Genomic DNA, 13982 nt, shown 5'->3' on the forward strand with positions numbered 1-13982 from the left:
TTTATCAAAATTGGCCATTTTAGCTTTGTCTACTCTCAAACTTGAACAGTTTTTATCCGAATTTCACCAAACTTGCTACTATAAATGTTTGTTGGTATATATTCTTGGCAAAGTTCTATAACCAGCCAGACTCTTCAGGATTATGGCCCTTGAATTGGTCAAAATTTGCCATTTTTGCTTTGTCCACTGTCTAATTTGAACAGTTATCATCTGATCTTCACCAAACTTGCTGAAAATATTTGTTGGTAAAATAAATCGGTCAAGTATGATAATCAGCCAAATGCCCCGAAGCACTTCAGGATTACTGCCCTTCCCATTTAAGCTTTGTCTACTCTCTAACTTGAACAATTCTCATCTGACCTTCACCAAACTTGCTGAAAATGTTTCGAGGGGTGAAAGCGAAAAGGTTCTATCTGCTTCTTTATTTAATGTCACTTAGAACCTTTTCGCATTCACCCCTCGGTTTGTAGCTATAAAATCTTTACCAAGAATGTTTGCCGGTATAAATGCTTTGCCAAGTACACACTGATTGTCTCTTGGGTACGATTAAGGATGAATCATCTCTTGGAGACGATTTTTACATGAATGTTGTTTTTCAAATCCCGAACACGTTGATCGTCTTTGGGCATGATTTGGGCGTGGTCCCCAAAGGTTCTAAGTGCCTATGAAAATTATAGACATTTTAGCACCTTTTGACTCGAAACCCTCGAATTAAAATAAAAAATTTCTACTGTTAATGCCATATTGTGCCAAATCATTTGCTTCTTGAAAAGCTTGCTTCTCAAAGGGCCAATGTGACAGTAAGTTGTCTTAGAATCCAAGAAATTATTGATGGGCGTATTTTGTGAGTGTCACTCTTGTTGGGCCATATCTTTTTAATGCTCCCATTTCTGGTGGGGATTTGCCCTTGTCATTTCATTCGTGAGTCAGTCCCTAAGTATTATACAAACTTCAGTCATTCAAAACACAAAAAAATATCTAACTAGAGTCTTTAACCCCCTTTAGGAAAATGTTCTTGAGATGATGAAGTTGTGCACCTGGGGTTTTGTTTGCAGATACTCATAGTAAGGGGAAGGCTATGGCCCTTCAATTACTATAAATTTGCATTTTTGAAGTTGTGTTATTCAAAACTCAAAAACTATATGACCTAGGGTCATGAAACCTTTGGGTAATGTTGTTAGGGTGAATTAGGTGTGTGCCTGGGATTTTGTTTGCAGCTGCACATAGTTAGGTGAGAGTTATGGTCCTTGCATTTGATGATAGTGACATGTCAACAGTTAAGAAATTAATTCAGGTTATACAATTGTTAACATTTTCTTTGTAAAGACTTTCATTATCGTTGGAAATAAATTAGAACTTGTGTGAACATTTCCTGTGTCGTGTTAGGCAAGTTGGGGCTCAGGTTTGTAATGTTAGGTGTTAGAAGATAAAGCACAAGTCATTTATTATTGTAATGATGTTGTTAAAATTCAGATATGTAATGTGTAGAACATCCATAGTTATGAACTAATGACTTGTTTCAGACGGCCCCTGAGATGTTTCCTTATGAAGAGTTCCCAGTGAGTGAGAGTAAAACCCAGACAGACATGTACTTCCCAGGGGCTGCCTGCCTGGTTGTGTCCTGTAAAACAGACCCTAAGTCCACAAAGAAAGAGTAAGTTAGTCAGATATGTGTTGTGTCTGAACATGATTGTGATTGATTGTTTTCCATTCGTAGATGTTCAGAGTTTCCTTTGTATGAAATTAAGAAAAGATATAACCCATTTGAATGAACATGTATGTTGAATGGCAATTCCTTAGGTCTGTTTTTTGTCTTACTCAGGACGTCCCTGTACAAATCTCCCTGGGCCCGCATATTTTGCTACACTGGCCAGCGAATCAAGAAGACAGGTCAGGTATCGAAACAGGAGGTAGTGAGCTACCCACGTGATACTTCCTCCACCAGTAACCAGGCAGACCAGTACACCCCTGCCATCATCCCCAGTGACTGTATCCACATCAAGGTCGGGGTGTCCCCACCCCCTGGAATCATAATCACCATCCACGCCCTGCCCCCACAGTTTCTCCTCTCCATGGCATACATTGAGACCCTGATCACAGAGAAATATGGGTGTGGTATCAAGAGCTGTGCCCTGCCCAAGCAGGAAGAGTCCAGCAGATTGTGGGACATGCCCAGCTCCAGTTCATCCCAGTCACAACAACAACAGCAACAACAACAAAAGCATAAACACAAACCAGTGGAGACCAAGAGTCCAAATGATAGCCTGTGGAACCTTGATAACATAGTGATAACTCCACCAGTCTTCAGTCACATGATTGAGCAGATCTGTCTGTACCTTTGGAGGACAGACACCCCTGCGCTTGTGAAGGAGTATGTTTTTCAAGCCCTGGCCCAGCTGATCAGGGTGTACCACAACAGTGAGGGGTGTAATGGCACCCGTCTCCCGTCCCCCCATCCACACCTGAATGTCAACACAGGCCTTATGGTTGTACTCCAGAATGAACTTAAGATCCTCTATGAGACTGAAACAAAGGGTTGGGAAACTAAAACCACATCCAGTGGCACAGGTTTGTCTTGGTCTTGTTTCAACACTTTGCAATACATAATTGTTGGTCTCTTTGTTATCAATCTAAAATAAATAATTGTAGGCTGTAAGCTTAAGTCACGAGTAATTAAATGATTAACAACATCGTCCTATTGTGTGGTTTTTACAATCTTAATACATGTGTAAAAGACGATAACATAGGGTGTAACCTGTTTGATGTCAGCATGGTTGAAATATACAATATTGTGCTTTATCATATCAGTTAAGACACTATTGTAGGTTCTTTTGAAAAGAATAATGATATGAACATGTTTTACAGGTATGGGTATTGGAGTGACAGACCAGGGAAGGTTTTCCACCTACTTCCATGCACTGATGGAGCTGAACCTTGCTGTAGGGGAGCTGAACAAACCCACGGGTCGTTCCCGAGGAGTGGACCATGGGTTGTCTCTAGACCTTGTGCCCCGCCCCCCTGCCAGCCCCACACACTCATCAAAGTAATCTGCATTGTATTCTAGTCATAATGTACATTGCAATAACTTCCATATATGAACGTATTGCTACTTCTCTGCAAAATTCTCTATTACTTTTACTGAGATTTTAAATTTTAGACTGCATTAAAAGAATTGTAGATCATTCATGAATAGTTAAAATTTACACATTGATGAAACATTTGATAAAATTTTATATAAAACATGTGTGAACTTGCAAATGTTTGTAACCACACATTACACAGAAACAATGTTACATAAATAGTCTGAATACGTTTTTTGCCAGGCGTAAGAAGCTGAAGGCAAAGCGTGACAGAAAAGACAGTGCCCAGAAGCGAGATGAGCCTCGGCGCCCCAGTGAGAGTGAGGTGGACCTCACGGCTCCTGCAGGATCAGCCAGTTCCAGTGCCACACCATCAGCAAGTGACTCCAGTGCTACCACTGCATCAGCCTCGGCATCGGCAACTGTCTTGGCATCTGGGGCTTCCTTGGAACCAGGGCCATACAAAGATCCCGGGCCTCCCAAGGAAGGGAAGGAGAGAGAGGGTGGTAAAGACCCAAAGCCACCACATGGTAAAGGTGGCAAGCCAGAAGATGAACTGTGGATGCATAGGGCTCTCATTGTCTCACATATTCTGAGATGCCTGGCATTCAATGAGAAGAATGGAATAGTTGCTCTAGTGAATGCTGTGTCTGATGCCAACCAGGTGCTAAATGCAATAACAGCCCACCAGAGACTGATTATCATCACAGGTATACCAGTAAAACTAGACCCTGAGTTTGTCAAACAGGCTTTGAGATCTATCTTTAAGTCTAATGGAGGTATTGATAGAGATGAGATTTACTTGCCATATGATACTGTTGAAAGTGTAAAGCCTGCAGGTTTAAAGGATGAAGCTTCAAGTGAATCTACAGCCAAAGTGCCAGAGGCTGAGGCTGAGGTGAAGCCTTCAGAGGAAGAGACAAGTGCTGGAGCAACAGCGGAAGGTGGTGAACCAGATAAGGCAACAAAACAGGCTGCAGCCACTACAGAATCAAAAGAGGAAGAACCAGAATCCCCAGACAAGGACACCGATGTAGTCAGAGAAACAAAACTTAGGGGATATGCTGTTGTGTCAGTCATGTCTAAGACCAAAATTGAGAACATTAAGAAAAGCTTAATTAAAAGTCAGTCGTTGTTTGAAGGCACGTCAGTAGACCAGGATGATGTGTTGGAGATGCCCAGCATTGCCATGGTTGGGCCAAACCTTCTCTGTCAGGAAGACAATGCAAACACTCCTTTGGAGAATTATCTTAAGTTCAAGTTCTTTCAAGACAAAGATGAGACAGAGATAGGAGATGCCGCTACTCTTGCTCTTACAGAAGTGTTCACAAGTTGTTTCATCGTTGAACAGCGTCACGGATCCCCAGAGTTTCGGCAGGAGTCGGGTTATATCTGCCTGAGCAAGGAGCAAATCCTGCAGCACACACCAGAGAATCTGCTATGTGCGTTCTTCAGCAACATTCGCCCTCCCAAGAAATCCACAACAGAACAGGTGATGCAGGTCCTTAGGAGATATGGCATGGTCCTCACTCCAGACAAAGAGGGGTTGGTGGATTTTATACGCATGTATTTTTGTATTAAATATGACCCAGATTTTTCTTGTACATCCAAAGCCTTATTTCATTTTCAATTCAAAGCAGAATTATAGACAACATTGTTAAATATGTGTAAAATTCCATAAAGATATGATCGTATTTAGTTAGGATAACCACTATGTGTAGTGGATTCAAAGAACTAGAGCTCTTGTAATAGGCCATGTAAAGCTGTATCTGATCACTGTGTTACCTGTATCAGGTCCCCAAGCAGTGACAGAGCGGGAAAGGGTAAAGGGAAGAAACCACAGAAGAGCTCTAAGGAGAAACTAGTAGCCTTTGTGGAGAAGTAAGGATGTCCTTTTTTTAAGAAAGTTGAGATAGCCGGGGCGGCGGAAGCAGTGGTGTCATTCAAAAACATATTTGATCATAACTCAAAATGCTGTCATGGTATTCAGATTAAGTTTAGTACACTTTCATTTTGCCAATGACAGTACACAAATGTATAGCAAAGCCAATTACTCTAGCTTAAATAATATTTTATGGAGTTATGCCCCTTTTCAAAAAAACCCACAAGTTTTGGCATCTACTAGTGATATGATGCTCTTGTTTTCATTTAAAGTAATCTTGAATGATAAACAAGATTTAGCAAGCTATTTATGCCTGTTGATAGTAAGTTAGTAACTGTAATTTGAACTGATCAGAAAGATTCTCTGTATTATATGTTACACTATTTTTGTTATGCTTTGTCATGCTACTGAATTGCATCTTTAAAGGGTGCTTACTGCTTTTGAATAGTTTTAAGCATTTTATACACTTACTGTCTGACAGATGAAGACTGACCTAAGATATATGTGTTGATGTGTTGATAGTTATTCCTTTTGTAAGATAAAAGCATCATTACTCTTTATACTTTGAATTTCTAGACCATCATCGAAGGACAAGAAGTATAGAGAGAAAAGTGAAAAGGATGAAGTCCCAGACACAGAAAAACCAACAAAGGTTATTTAATAGTATAAAATATAGTTTAAATGTTCATAGATGATTTGGTCTGGTTTCGATTTATTAACAAACATCAATTTACCCTGGTATATAAAACTGAAAAAATGTTCGTTGAGTCAGCTATAGAATAACTTTAATATTGATTTTGATGTACATGTAGCTCAGATACAATGTCATGTACTTGTAAAATAGATAAAGTTAATTAACTACCACTTTACAAGATTGTTTGTTTGTAGTCTGACAGTGTTGAGAAGTTAGAGGAGCGCCACTGCCTGACTCTGGATGGGTTCCTGCAGTATGTGGCCGACATGGTAAAGCAGGACGTGCGGGCAGTCTGGAGGGCCATCCTCTCGTGTGGCTTCGATATACACTTTGAGAGGTACTTTTATTACCAGTAGTATCACACAGGTGGTACTGAGAATATTGTTTTCCATGTCTAAAACAGTTTACACATATTACTGTAAAAATCTTAATAATATAGAGCAGCTTGTATAGACTCTTCTTATGTACAGAAACATCACATGTACAACACAAATCTTTTCAGGTGTGCATGTCTAGACAACAGTCAAGCGCAGCAGTTTTCTCGCCAGTGGACACCAGAGTTAGACGCATCCTTGACCCAGTTTGTGAACTCGTTCTGTCGTCGACTGGCCGTCACCCCTGCCAGGCTCCACCCACATGAGATACTGGTCACCCAGGCTGACCTCGCCAGCGAGAACTTTGCATGTTTGCAAGGTTAGTCAGCCTTTGAAATAACAGTAATTTTTTCTATGTTTGTTGGATCCTGTACACTTATATACACTTGAACAGATATGTAGGTGTATCTAAAAATATATCTAGTTATTCATAGTTTGTTTTTTATTCATTATTATTATTATAGATTCTATTGTTTAATTTCATTTATGTACTGTATTCTGTACATGAGGTTCAAATACATATGTTTAAACAAAACATATTAAAATCAATGACATAAAATGGCTACAGCATTATTCTTTGTCGAAATATTACTGTTGTTGTAGGTATTCCAATAGAGAGCATTCGCCTGAGGTTTGCCTTCCTCCAGTCCCTTAACAACACTCTGGAGACCTTTTTCTTGCCCCTGATTGACCTACGACCCCAGGAGACCTACAGTCGCAGCACTGCTGCCCTCCTGTCCAAGGTCAGAGGTCTCATTTTCTATGACACCAAGTGTGCTCTCATAAACAGAATACTGAATGCCACAGCCAAGAGAAAACCAGACCAGGCTGCACCAGAAATCAGCCTAGATCCACTGGAAGACATTACAGGTTATTTTATACACTGTTTTCAAGGGAATCAGGGGTTCAAATTAACACAAGTTTGCAAGAATGATGCTTTAAGTCCTTTCTTGTTAAAATATATAATATAGCAAGTCTTGTAAGAAATTTCAATGTCAGATAGTCATATGCTTCTTAAATAACCCATGTTTTTGGTAAAATACATGTATTAATCAGAATACAAAATAAAAAGAATGTTGAAGATGAATCATATTTTTGCTCCAACAAATAGTGTTCTCCAACATGTGTATGAATGTTGTTTCCAGGAGAGCAGGAGGTGTGTGCCAACACAAGCTACTGTCAGGCATACCGCCAGCTGGCCCAGGTACCTTCCAGCCAGCTGTGTGTGAGGCTGGCCCTTGGAGGAGACCCCACATACGCCTTCAACGTCAAGTTCACTGGCGAGGAGGTCCATGGAACAAGTGTGTATTAGTTAAAACACCAAGAAACGAGATACCTTTCCATGTTTATTGGTATTTATGTATGCAGTGTGTTTCGTCTTGTGAGCCTATTCTTGAAAAAATCATTTATAACATTTAGAGAAGATTCTATTTTAGAAGTAAAATTCAACAAGTTATTCCAATTTCTTTAAGAAATAACCATATTTCATCATTTGCAATTATTGAACTCGTGTACCTTTAAGATGAGATGATAGAAATTCATTTTTCATTATTATAATTCATAAGGAAAGTTTATATAGATATAGTGTCAAAGGTTCTTTGTGACCATATAGAAAATGTGTAGCATAACTCAAAGAAAAAGAATTGATGAAATTTATTCATTACAGGTGGCTCATTCCGTCACTTCCTGTGGAAGATGGCACGTGAGATCCAAGAGCCCCTCCTAGGTCTGCTGGTTCCCATTTCTGGGCCCAACAACAGGGGCCGCTGTATTCTCCGACCAGGACTCCTCTCTCAATCAGAACAGAATCTTGTCACCTTCCTAGGACAGGTAAACTACCTACAAATAAAAATGCAGTTGTCAGTAAAACACTGAATATAATTATGCTGGTTTTAAGATGTAGTAGATTTTCATTGTTGTTTTTAGGCTTTCATAATGTTTTAAGTGTTTTATTGTGAATAGACAGATAGCTAGCTAAGCATTTCCCAACAACTGATAAATTGAAATTTCATAAACAAAAACAGCGCATTACAGTCAGACTGCAATTATCCATTTAATTTTCACTGATCAGGAGATAAGCAAATGTTACATTGTAGTTGTTGGGTATCACCATCCGTGCTGACATCCCTATTGGCCTGGACCTGATGGCCTCATTCTGGAAAGCGCTGGTGGGTGTTCCCATGGATTCTGTTGTGGACATCAAGGAGGCTGACCACCTGACCTACAACTACCTGAAGAAGATAGAGTTGGTAGGTGCCTGATAATATATGTGTAGACTGATCACTCTAAAAATAATATTTTTTTGCTCTGACTTATTGAAACACATGTAGATTGTAAAATGAATGATTTTCACATGTTCTTTCCATTACTCATGTATTTATAAAATAAACTCTTGTTCTATAACACTTTGTTTATAACATGTTCTCATTAATTTTAATACTGTGTTTGTTAAATTTATAGGTCTGCTTATAAAAGCCATGATGTTTTCCAAAAACATTTTGCTCCAATTTTTTCTAACCTTACAGACAAATCAGTTTCATGAGATGTACATGCTACTGTTAACTGAATATTAATCAATTTCAAATAAGTAAAATATGTATTTATTATTTTCTTGTTTTGTTTGTTGTGTCAGGCCGAGAGCGAGGGAGAGTTGTTGGCCCTGTGTGCGGACGTCTACCCGAGGTTTGTGTATCCATCACTCTCCGGGGAGGAAGTACAGCTGGTGCCCAACGGCAGGCACATACTTGTCAGGTAAGACAGAATGAAGACTTAATACATACATGTGAAAACGTCCCGGACGTCCGGGATTATACCGGAAATCGTATCTCTGTCATGGAGTCACGGAGGGTGCATGTTTGTCCCGGAAAGTCAATCTCGGAATCGATTATCTTAATTTTACCAATGTAAGTCAGCTATTTTGCCTGTCCGGGACACTGGTCGTAAAACACAGGACATGTTGACACTAATCCATTAATTGGTACGTGTGTCGTCGAGGTCATCTTCAATCACCGGATAATTGATCTATTGGCCTATTGTTGTGCTTAACGAGTCAGGGAGGGTTCTTGTATACATATTCATTGTTTTCATATGGATTTGTTTGGTCTTATGAATGGTTAATATGTCTTTTTTTTCATCAGTTGATATGTTTTATAGATTGAAACATATAAATGTTGTACTTTATGCAGACAGATTGGATGACATTGTTACAATCCACCTCATTTTGACAATGTCTTGTTTTCTTAATATTTTGACAATCTGTTTGGCAACAATTAAATGTGATTAGTTTTAAATGATATTAAGTATTTTACATATGACTTTCACTGGATTTTGAATGTTTAATTAATTTTGAATGTTTGATTTTAAGTTGGGAAAACCGTCAGCAGTACATAGATGCTATTCGTGAATTACGACAGTCGGAGCTTGTGAACCAGCAACGTATTGAGGCCCTGAAGGCGGGTGTGGCCACAGTGCTCCCCCTACAGCTCCTAACATTGATGGCCCCCCATGACATGGAGATGAGGACCTGTGGGCTTCCTGCTGTCAGCATAGACTTCTTGAAGGTCGGGGCAAAAGATACATTTTGGCTGTCAAATTGATTGTCTAGTTCTTGATGGGAAACATAGGATATTAGTCCATTCTAGGTCTGTCTTATACTTATTTCAGCTCACCAGAGCACATCTGGTGCACAAGGTCAGCTCTGAGGCTGGCCTGTTGTCAATGGTAGAAGTCAATAATTGCTTCAAATGTCCTAAACTTCTTAAACTTCTCAGTCAATTTCAACGGGCAGCTTTCATAGTTTTTTTAAACACTTGTATTATATGCTCAACTCTGGTCCATAGCAAGGAAAAAGTGAAAATATTTTTGTCAGAAACTGATGGCCTGATTTTAGACTTATTTCCCCGAAATGTTTTAAGACCCTGTGTTCAAGCCCAGTCTCAAGTGTAACATCAACATCCCCATTTTATTTTTAATAATAAAATTAGTAACTTTACTTCAAGAGATTAAACAACACTAATGGTACTGTAATATTCCATTGATGAAGATAATATTGAAAAAAAAATGAAATGTACGTTCAACATTACTGAGCATCTTAGAATCTTCTGAATATGTCATTTCCTGCCCTTTTAGTTTTTTGAAATTAGTGTGGCTACTTTGAAATACCTGTAACAATGTTTGTTGAAATTTCTGATGGGTGGTTGGCCTTAATATGTAGATGATCCCTTTAGTTTGAAAGGTCAAGGTAACAGTCAACTGTTACTTGAAAACATTGTCTGCATAATAACTAAGAACAGACTGACCAATGACCATGAAACTCCATAAGTAGTTTGCCCTTGAACATGACCCCCATTATTTTTGGGCCAGTACTCCAGTGATATGTCACCTTAGTCCGGTTGATGACCCTTATTGTTTTATTCAAGTTAATAAGTCAAAGGTCAAATAGGATATTTGAAAAAAAAATCTTGTCTGTATAAAGTCTGCAAAATTGTATGATGTTATCATGAAATAGGTTGCACTTCACCAGTAGCTGACCTATTATGGATTTAAAATTAAGTAATTCATAATTCATTGTCTTCCGTTTTCTAAAAATTGCACAAGAATTGTTATGCAATCATATCTTCATTAAAAGCAACACTTATTTGTATGCCCCAAAAGGTTGGCGAATCAAAATCACACCATCTGCCCATCTGTGTGTTGGGTTCAACTTCTCCTGTATGGTCTGTAACTTGTTCTTGTATGGACAGATTTTAAAAAAACTTGCCACATGTGTTTTACATACCGAGACAATGTGTCGCATGCAAGTACTGCTAATGATTTCCATATTGAGACGATGCGCAGAGCGCATGTTACAAATAGTTCAGGTCAAAGGTCATATGCCTATATTCAACATACTGTAACGATGTGCATAGGGGGAGCCGTCATTTTTTTCTTACAAAACAACCATCCATTTGTTTTTAAAGTATGTAAAATTATGCGTTATATTGTTTGTACTCGCAGGCCCACACAATGTACCAGGTGGGGTTGATGGAAACGGACCGGCACATCAAGTACTTCTGGTTGGCACTAGAGTCCCTGGGGGATGAGGACCTGGCCAGGTTCATCAAGTTTGCAAGCAATCAAGAACGCATCCCCCAGACGTGCCCCTGCAAGGATGGGGGAGCTGATACGGCCCATGTGCCTCCCTACCCCATGAAGATAGCCCCTCCGGATGGACAGGGAGGTAGGCAGTTGGTTTACTTGTCTTCACATACACTCACTCTATCCACTTTATGTCAGAAAATAGCTCATTGAGCTAATGTTTCTTGTTATCATATACCCGACTTTAAATAATGATTCTTGTATCTTGTAAGTGAATTAGTATAATTTAAATGTAAGAGTACTTGTTTTTGGATGAGAAAGTGTCTTAATCAGTTTGAATTGAGTTAAAAAATTTGGGTAGCAGATCTTTCAATATTTTCATTCAAACCCATTGTCTGTTATATAGAATTGTGTATTTGAGTTTTTTTCACACTTAAAAAAAATAGAATGAATGAATATTAAAGAATTTTCTTTCCTTCAAATCTGTTCATTTATCCAGGTTCCCCAGATGAGCGATATATCAGAGTAGAGACATGCATGTTCATGATCAAACTGCCACAATACTCGAGTCAAGAGGTGATGACACAACGTCTCATGTATGCCATACACTGCCGCGAAGACCCACTTAGTGGATAGGAACAGTACCAAACTTCATTTACAGCTATATATTTAGCTAATTTTGAAAAAGGACACTGTTGTCTTGGATGAAGCAAAAGTTCCCCCCTAGTCATGTTGTGTTTATCATTCATATTCTCACATACTACTTAGGGTAAGAAATGGCTTAGTATTTCATTTAAGATGCTGCGATTCTACAAATTTGAATATTTATTGTGACAAGGCACACTCAAAACATGTTGTGGTGATCACTATTTTTTCAATTAGCATATTGAATTAATTGATATGAATTAACACTGTTAGCCATTTTAGATGACCTGTATCATTGCTATGACAACGTAGAAACACAATTTGTTTCTTTGAGAAATGGTGACTATGTGACTGTGTGCTGAAAAAGTATGCTCATTTGCAAATGTGGGTAACAACAATTTTAATTATCTTTTAATATTTATTTAGTTATTACACAGACCTATAAACCGTTGTATAGGTCCGTGGTTATGACCTTAGTGTTTATTCTATTTATAAATATTGTATATTTTCAGATATATAGTTGTAGTACGCTAAAAGAATGAAAATTGCTTTTTTTGGCGAGAGATGTATATTTAACAGTTTGTTGGAAGTCAGCAATATGTATATGATGATCAATGGGTGTATTTTATTGATATTAGGCTTTTATATAAGTTCTTTGTAAAAGTTTGTTGATGTATTGTACAATGTTGTTCAGTTTTTGTTTTGTTACTCAAATAATGTTTTGCAGTGTTGTGAAGCCAATTGTTATGTTTTAAATTTATGTTTATAATGAAAAGCCCTCCCCCATTATTTTCCATGTATTCATAGTTTCTAAGTGGTATTTGTGTGTAAGAATATTGGAGTAACTGCAGTAGCCAATTCTATAAAACTAGTTGTTTTTTGGTTTGTTCAAAGTAAGCTAAAATGTTTATTGATTGGTCAATATTTATCCAATAACTACTACTAACCAATAATATCATTTAAATGTGCAAACAGGAATAAAGATTAGATGTGGACAAATTTTCCAAGTTTTATACAGTTGGCTGCAGATGGCTTAACCTAGCCAATATTAAGATTTTAGCAGACATGTATAACTCCCTTATAATTATGCTGTAACTTTAATGTAAGGTCTGGAAACGGATGTGCTTATTGCTTGTTAAAAGATGTTCCTTTGTCCAATATATATAAAGCGAGAAACAATGGCAGAACAAGACTCTTATTTTCAATGAGTTTCAAACATTTCATTTGAATTATAATTTTGCTAGTTATGTTGATTACTTGTCAGAGAAATGTTTAATAAATTGAAATTGAATAAGAAGGAAATGATAAGTTATTTTAAAGCTCTGCTAATGAATCTCCATGCCTTTGTGTTACATGTGCTATTTAATGGTATACTTGTTGTAGATTCTTGTATAGAAAAGTCATGTTTCCACTATCCAGTGATAAACTTGTACTGTGATTGTTTTCATCAGTTATGTGATACAAGTTGTGTAGAAAATAAATACAAACTTAAATTATCTTGTTATTACTGTTCTTAATTCACATTACCCTTGAAATAATATTTGCTGTGACTGCAAATATCTGGTTATTATATACCCACAAACAAATTTTGACAGTCACGGGGAAGCAGGTATTTGCAAACTGTTTCTGGAGAAAAAAATTCTAGAGCTTTTGACAGATTGTTCTGAAACTTGGTACACAAGAACACCGTGAAGTACACACTTTCATCTGTTATGGCAAACTGTTTAAAGAGTTATGGCCCTTTAACTTATTCTTTTTAAAGCTACAAAGCAGTTTGTGAAGCAAACTACTTTTACAGATTGATAGGTGTTGTATGGGAACTAGGTACTCTTCATCATGGTAAAGTATACTAGTGCTTTATGTAGTGATCATCATTTGTAGCAGTCGTTCAACAGGTCCACTTGAAATTCTTGTTTTTGTTTATAACGAGTCTATGGAGCAGTTTTAGGGGGATTATTCGGAGACTTTGGTACTCATGATCCACATTAAGTATAAGTGCCTTACACAGTTCAACAGTTGTGCCCCAGTCATTCAAGCGTTTGGTCTGTTTACTTTATAGCTATTATGGAACTGAAGTTTGTGGAGTAAACAACTTCCACAGTTTAAGAGGGACTGTTCTAAAACTTGGTTCACTTGATCACCATAAAGCTTTTTTATGCCGTATATTCATATTTATGTCGACAGCAGTCATTATGTGCCCTTGAACTAAAATGTTACTATTAGGGCTATAT

The 13982-nt window shown here is 37.9% G+C and overlaps 1 protein-coding gene across 1 annotated transcript in view; it reads left to right on the forward strand.

Annotated features, from left to right (window-relative positions):
- Window positions 1-13241, forward strand: part of LOC128230622 (probable E3 ubiquitin-protein ligase HECTD4) — a 52507-nt gene extending 39266 nt beyond the window's left edge. Inside the window, exons 54-69 of the mRNA XM_052943059.1 lie at window positions 1524-1654; window positions 1823-2568; window positions 2866-3043; window positions 3324-4625; window positions 4875-4961; window positions 5539-5614; window positions 5851-5993; window positions 6159-6349; window positions 6634-6900; window positions 7176-7331; window positions 7697-7860; window positions 8127-8279; window positions 8663-8781; window positions 9395-9590; window positions 11026-11248; window positions 11606-13241. Of these exons, the coding sequence (XP_052799019.1) occupies window positions 1524-1654; window positions 1823-2568; window positions 2866-3043; window positions 3324-4625; window positions 4875-4961; window positions 5539-5614; window positions 5851-5993; window positions 6159-6349; window positions 6634-6900; window positions 7176-7331; window positions 7697-7860; window positions 8127-8279; window positions 8663-8781; window positions 9395-9590; window positions 11026-11248; window positions 11606-11742 (4269 nt within the window). The 3' untranslated portion in view covers window positions 11743-13241. The remainder of the gene's footprint in view (window positions 1-1523; window positions 1655-1822; window positions 2569-2865; window positions 3044-3323; window positions 4626-4874; window positions 4962-5538; window positions 5615-5850; window positions 5994-6158; window positions 6350-6633; window positions 6901-7175; window positions 7332-7696; window positions 7861-8126; window positions 8280-8662; window positions 8782-9394; window positions 9591-11025; window positions 11249-11605) is intronic.
- Window positions 13242-13982: the final 741 nt, after the last annotated feature.

Source organism: Mya arenaria, chromosome 4 (genome assembly GCF_026914265.1).
Source record: "Mya arenaria isolate MELC-2E11 chromosome 4, ASM2691426v1".
NCBI classification, from domain to species: domain Eukaryota; kingdom Metazoa; phylum Mollusca; class Bivalvia; order Myida; family Myidae; genus Mya; species Mya arenaria.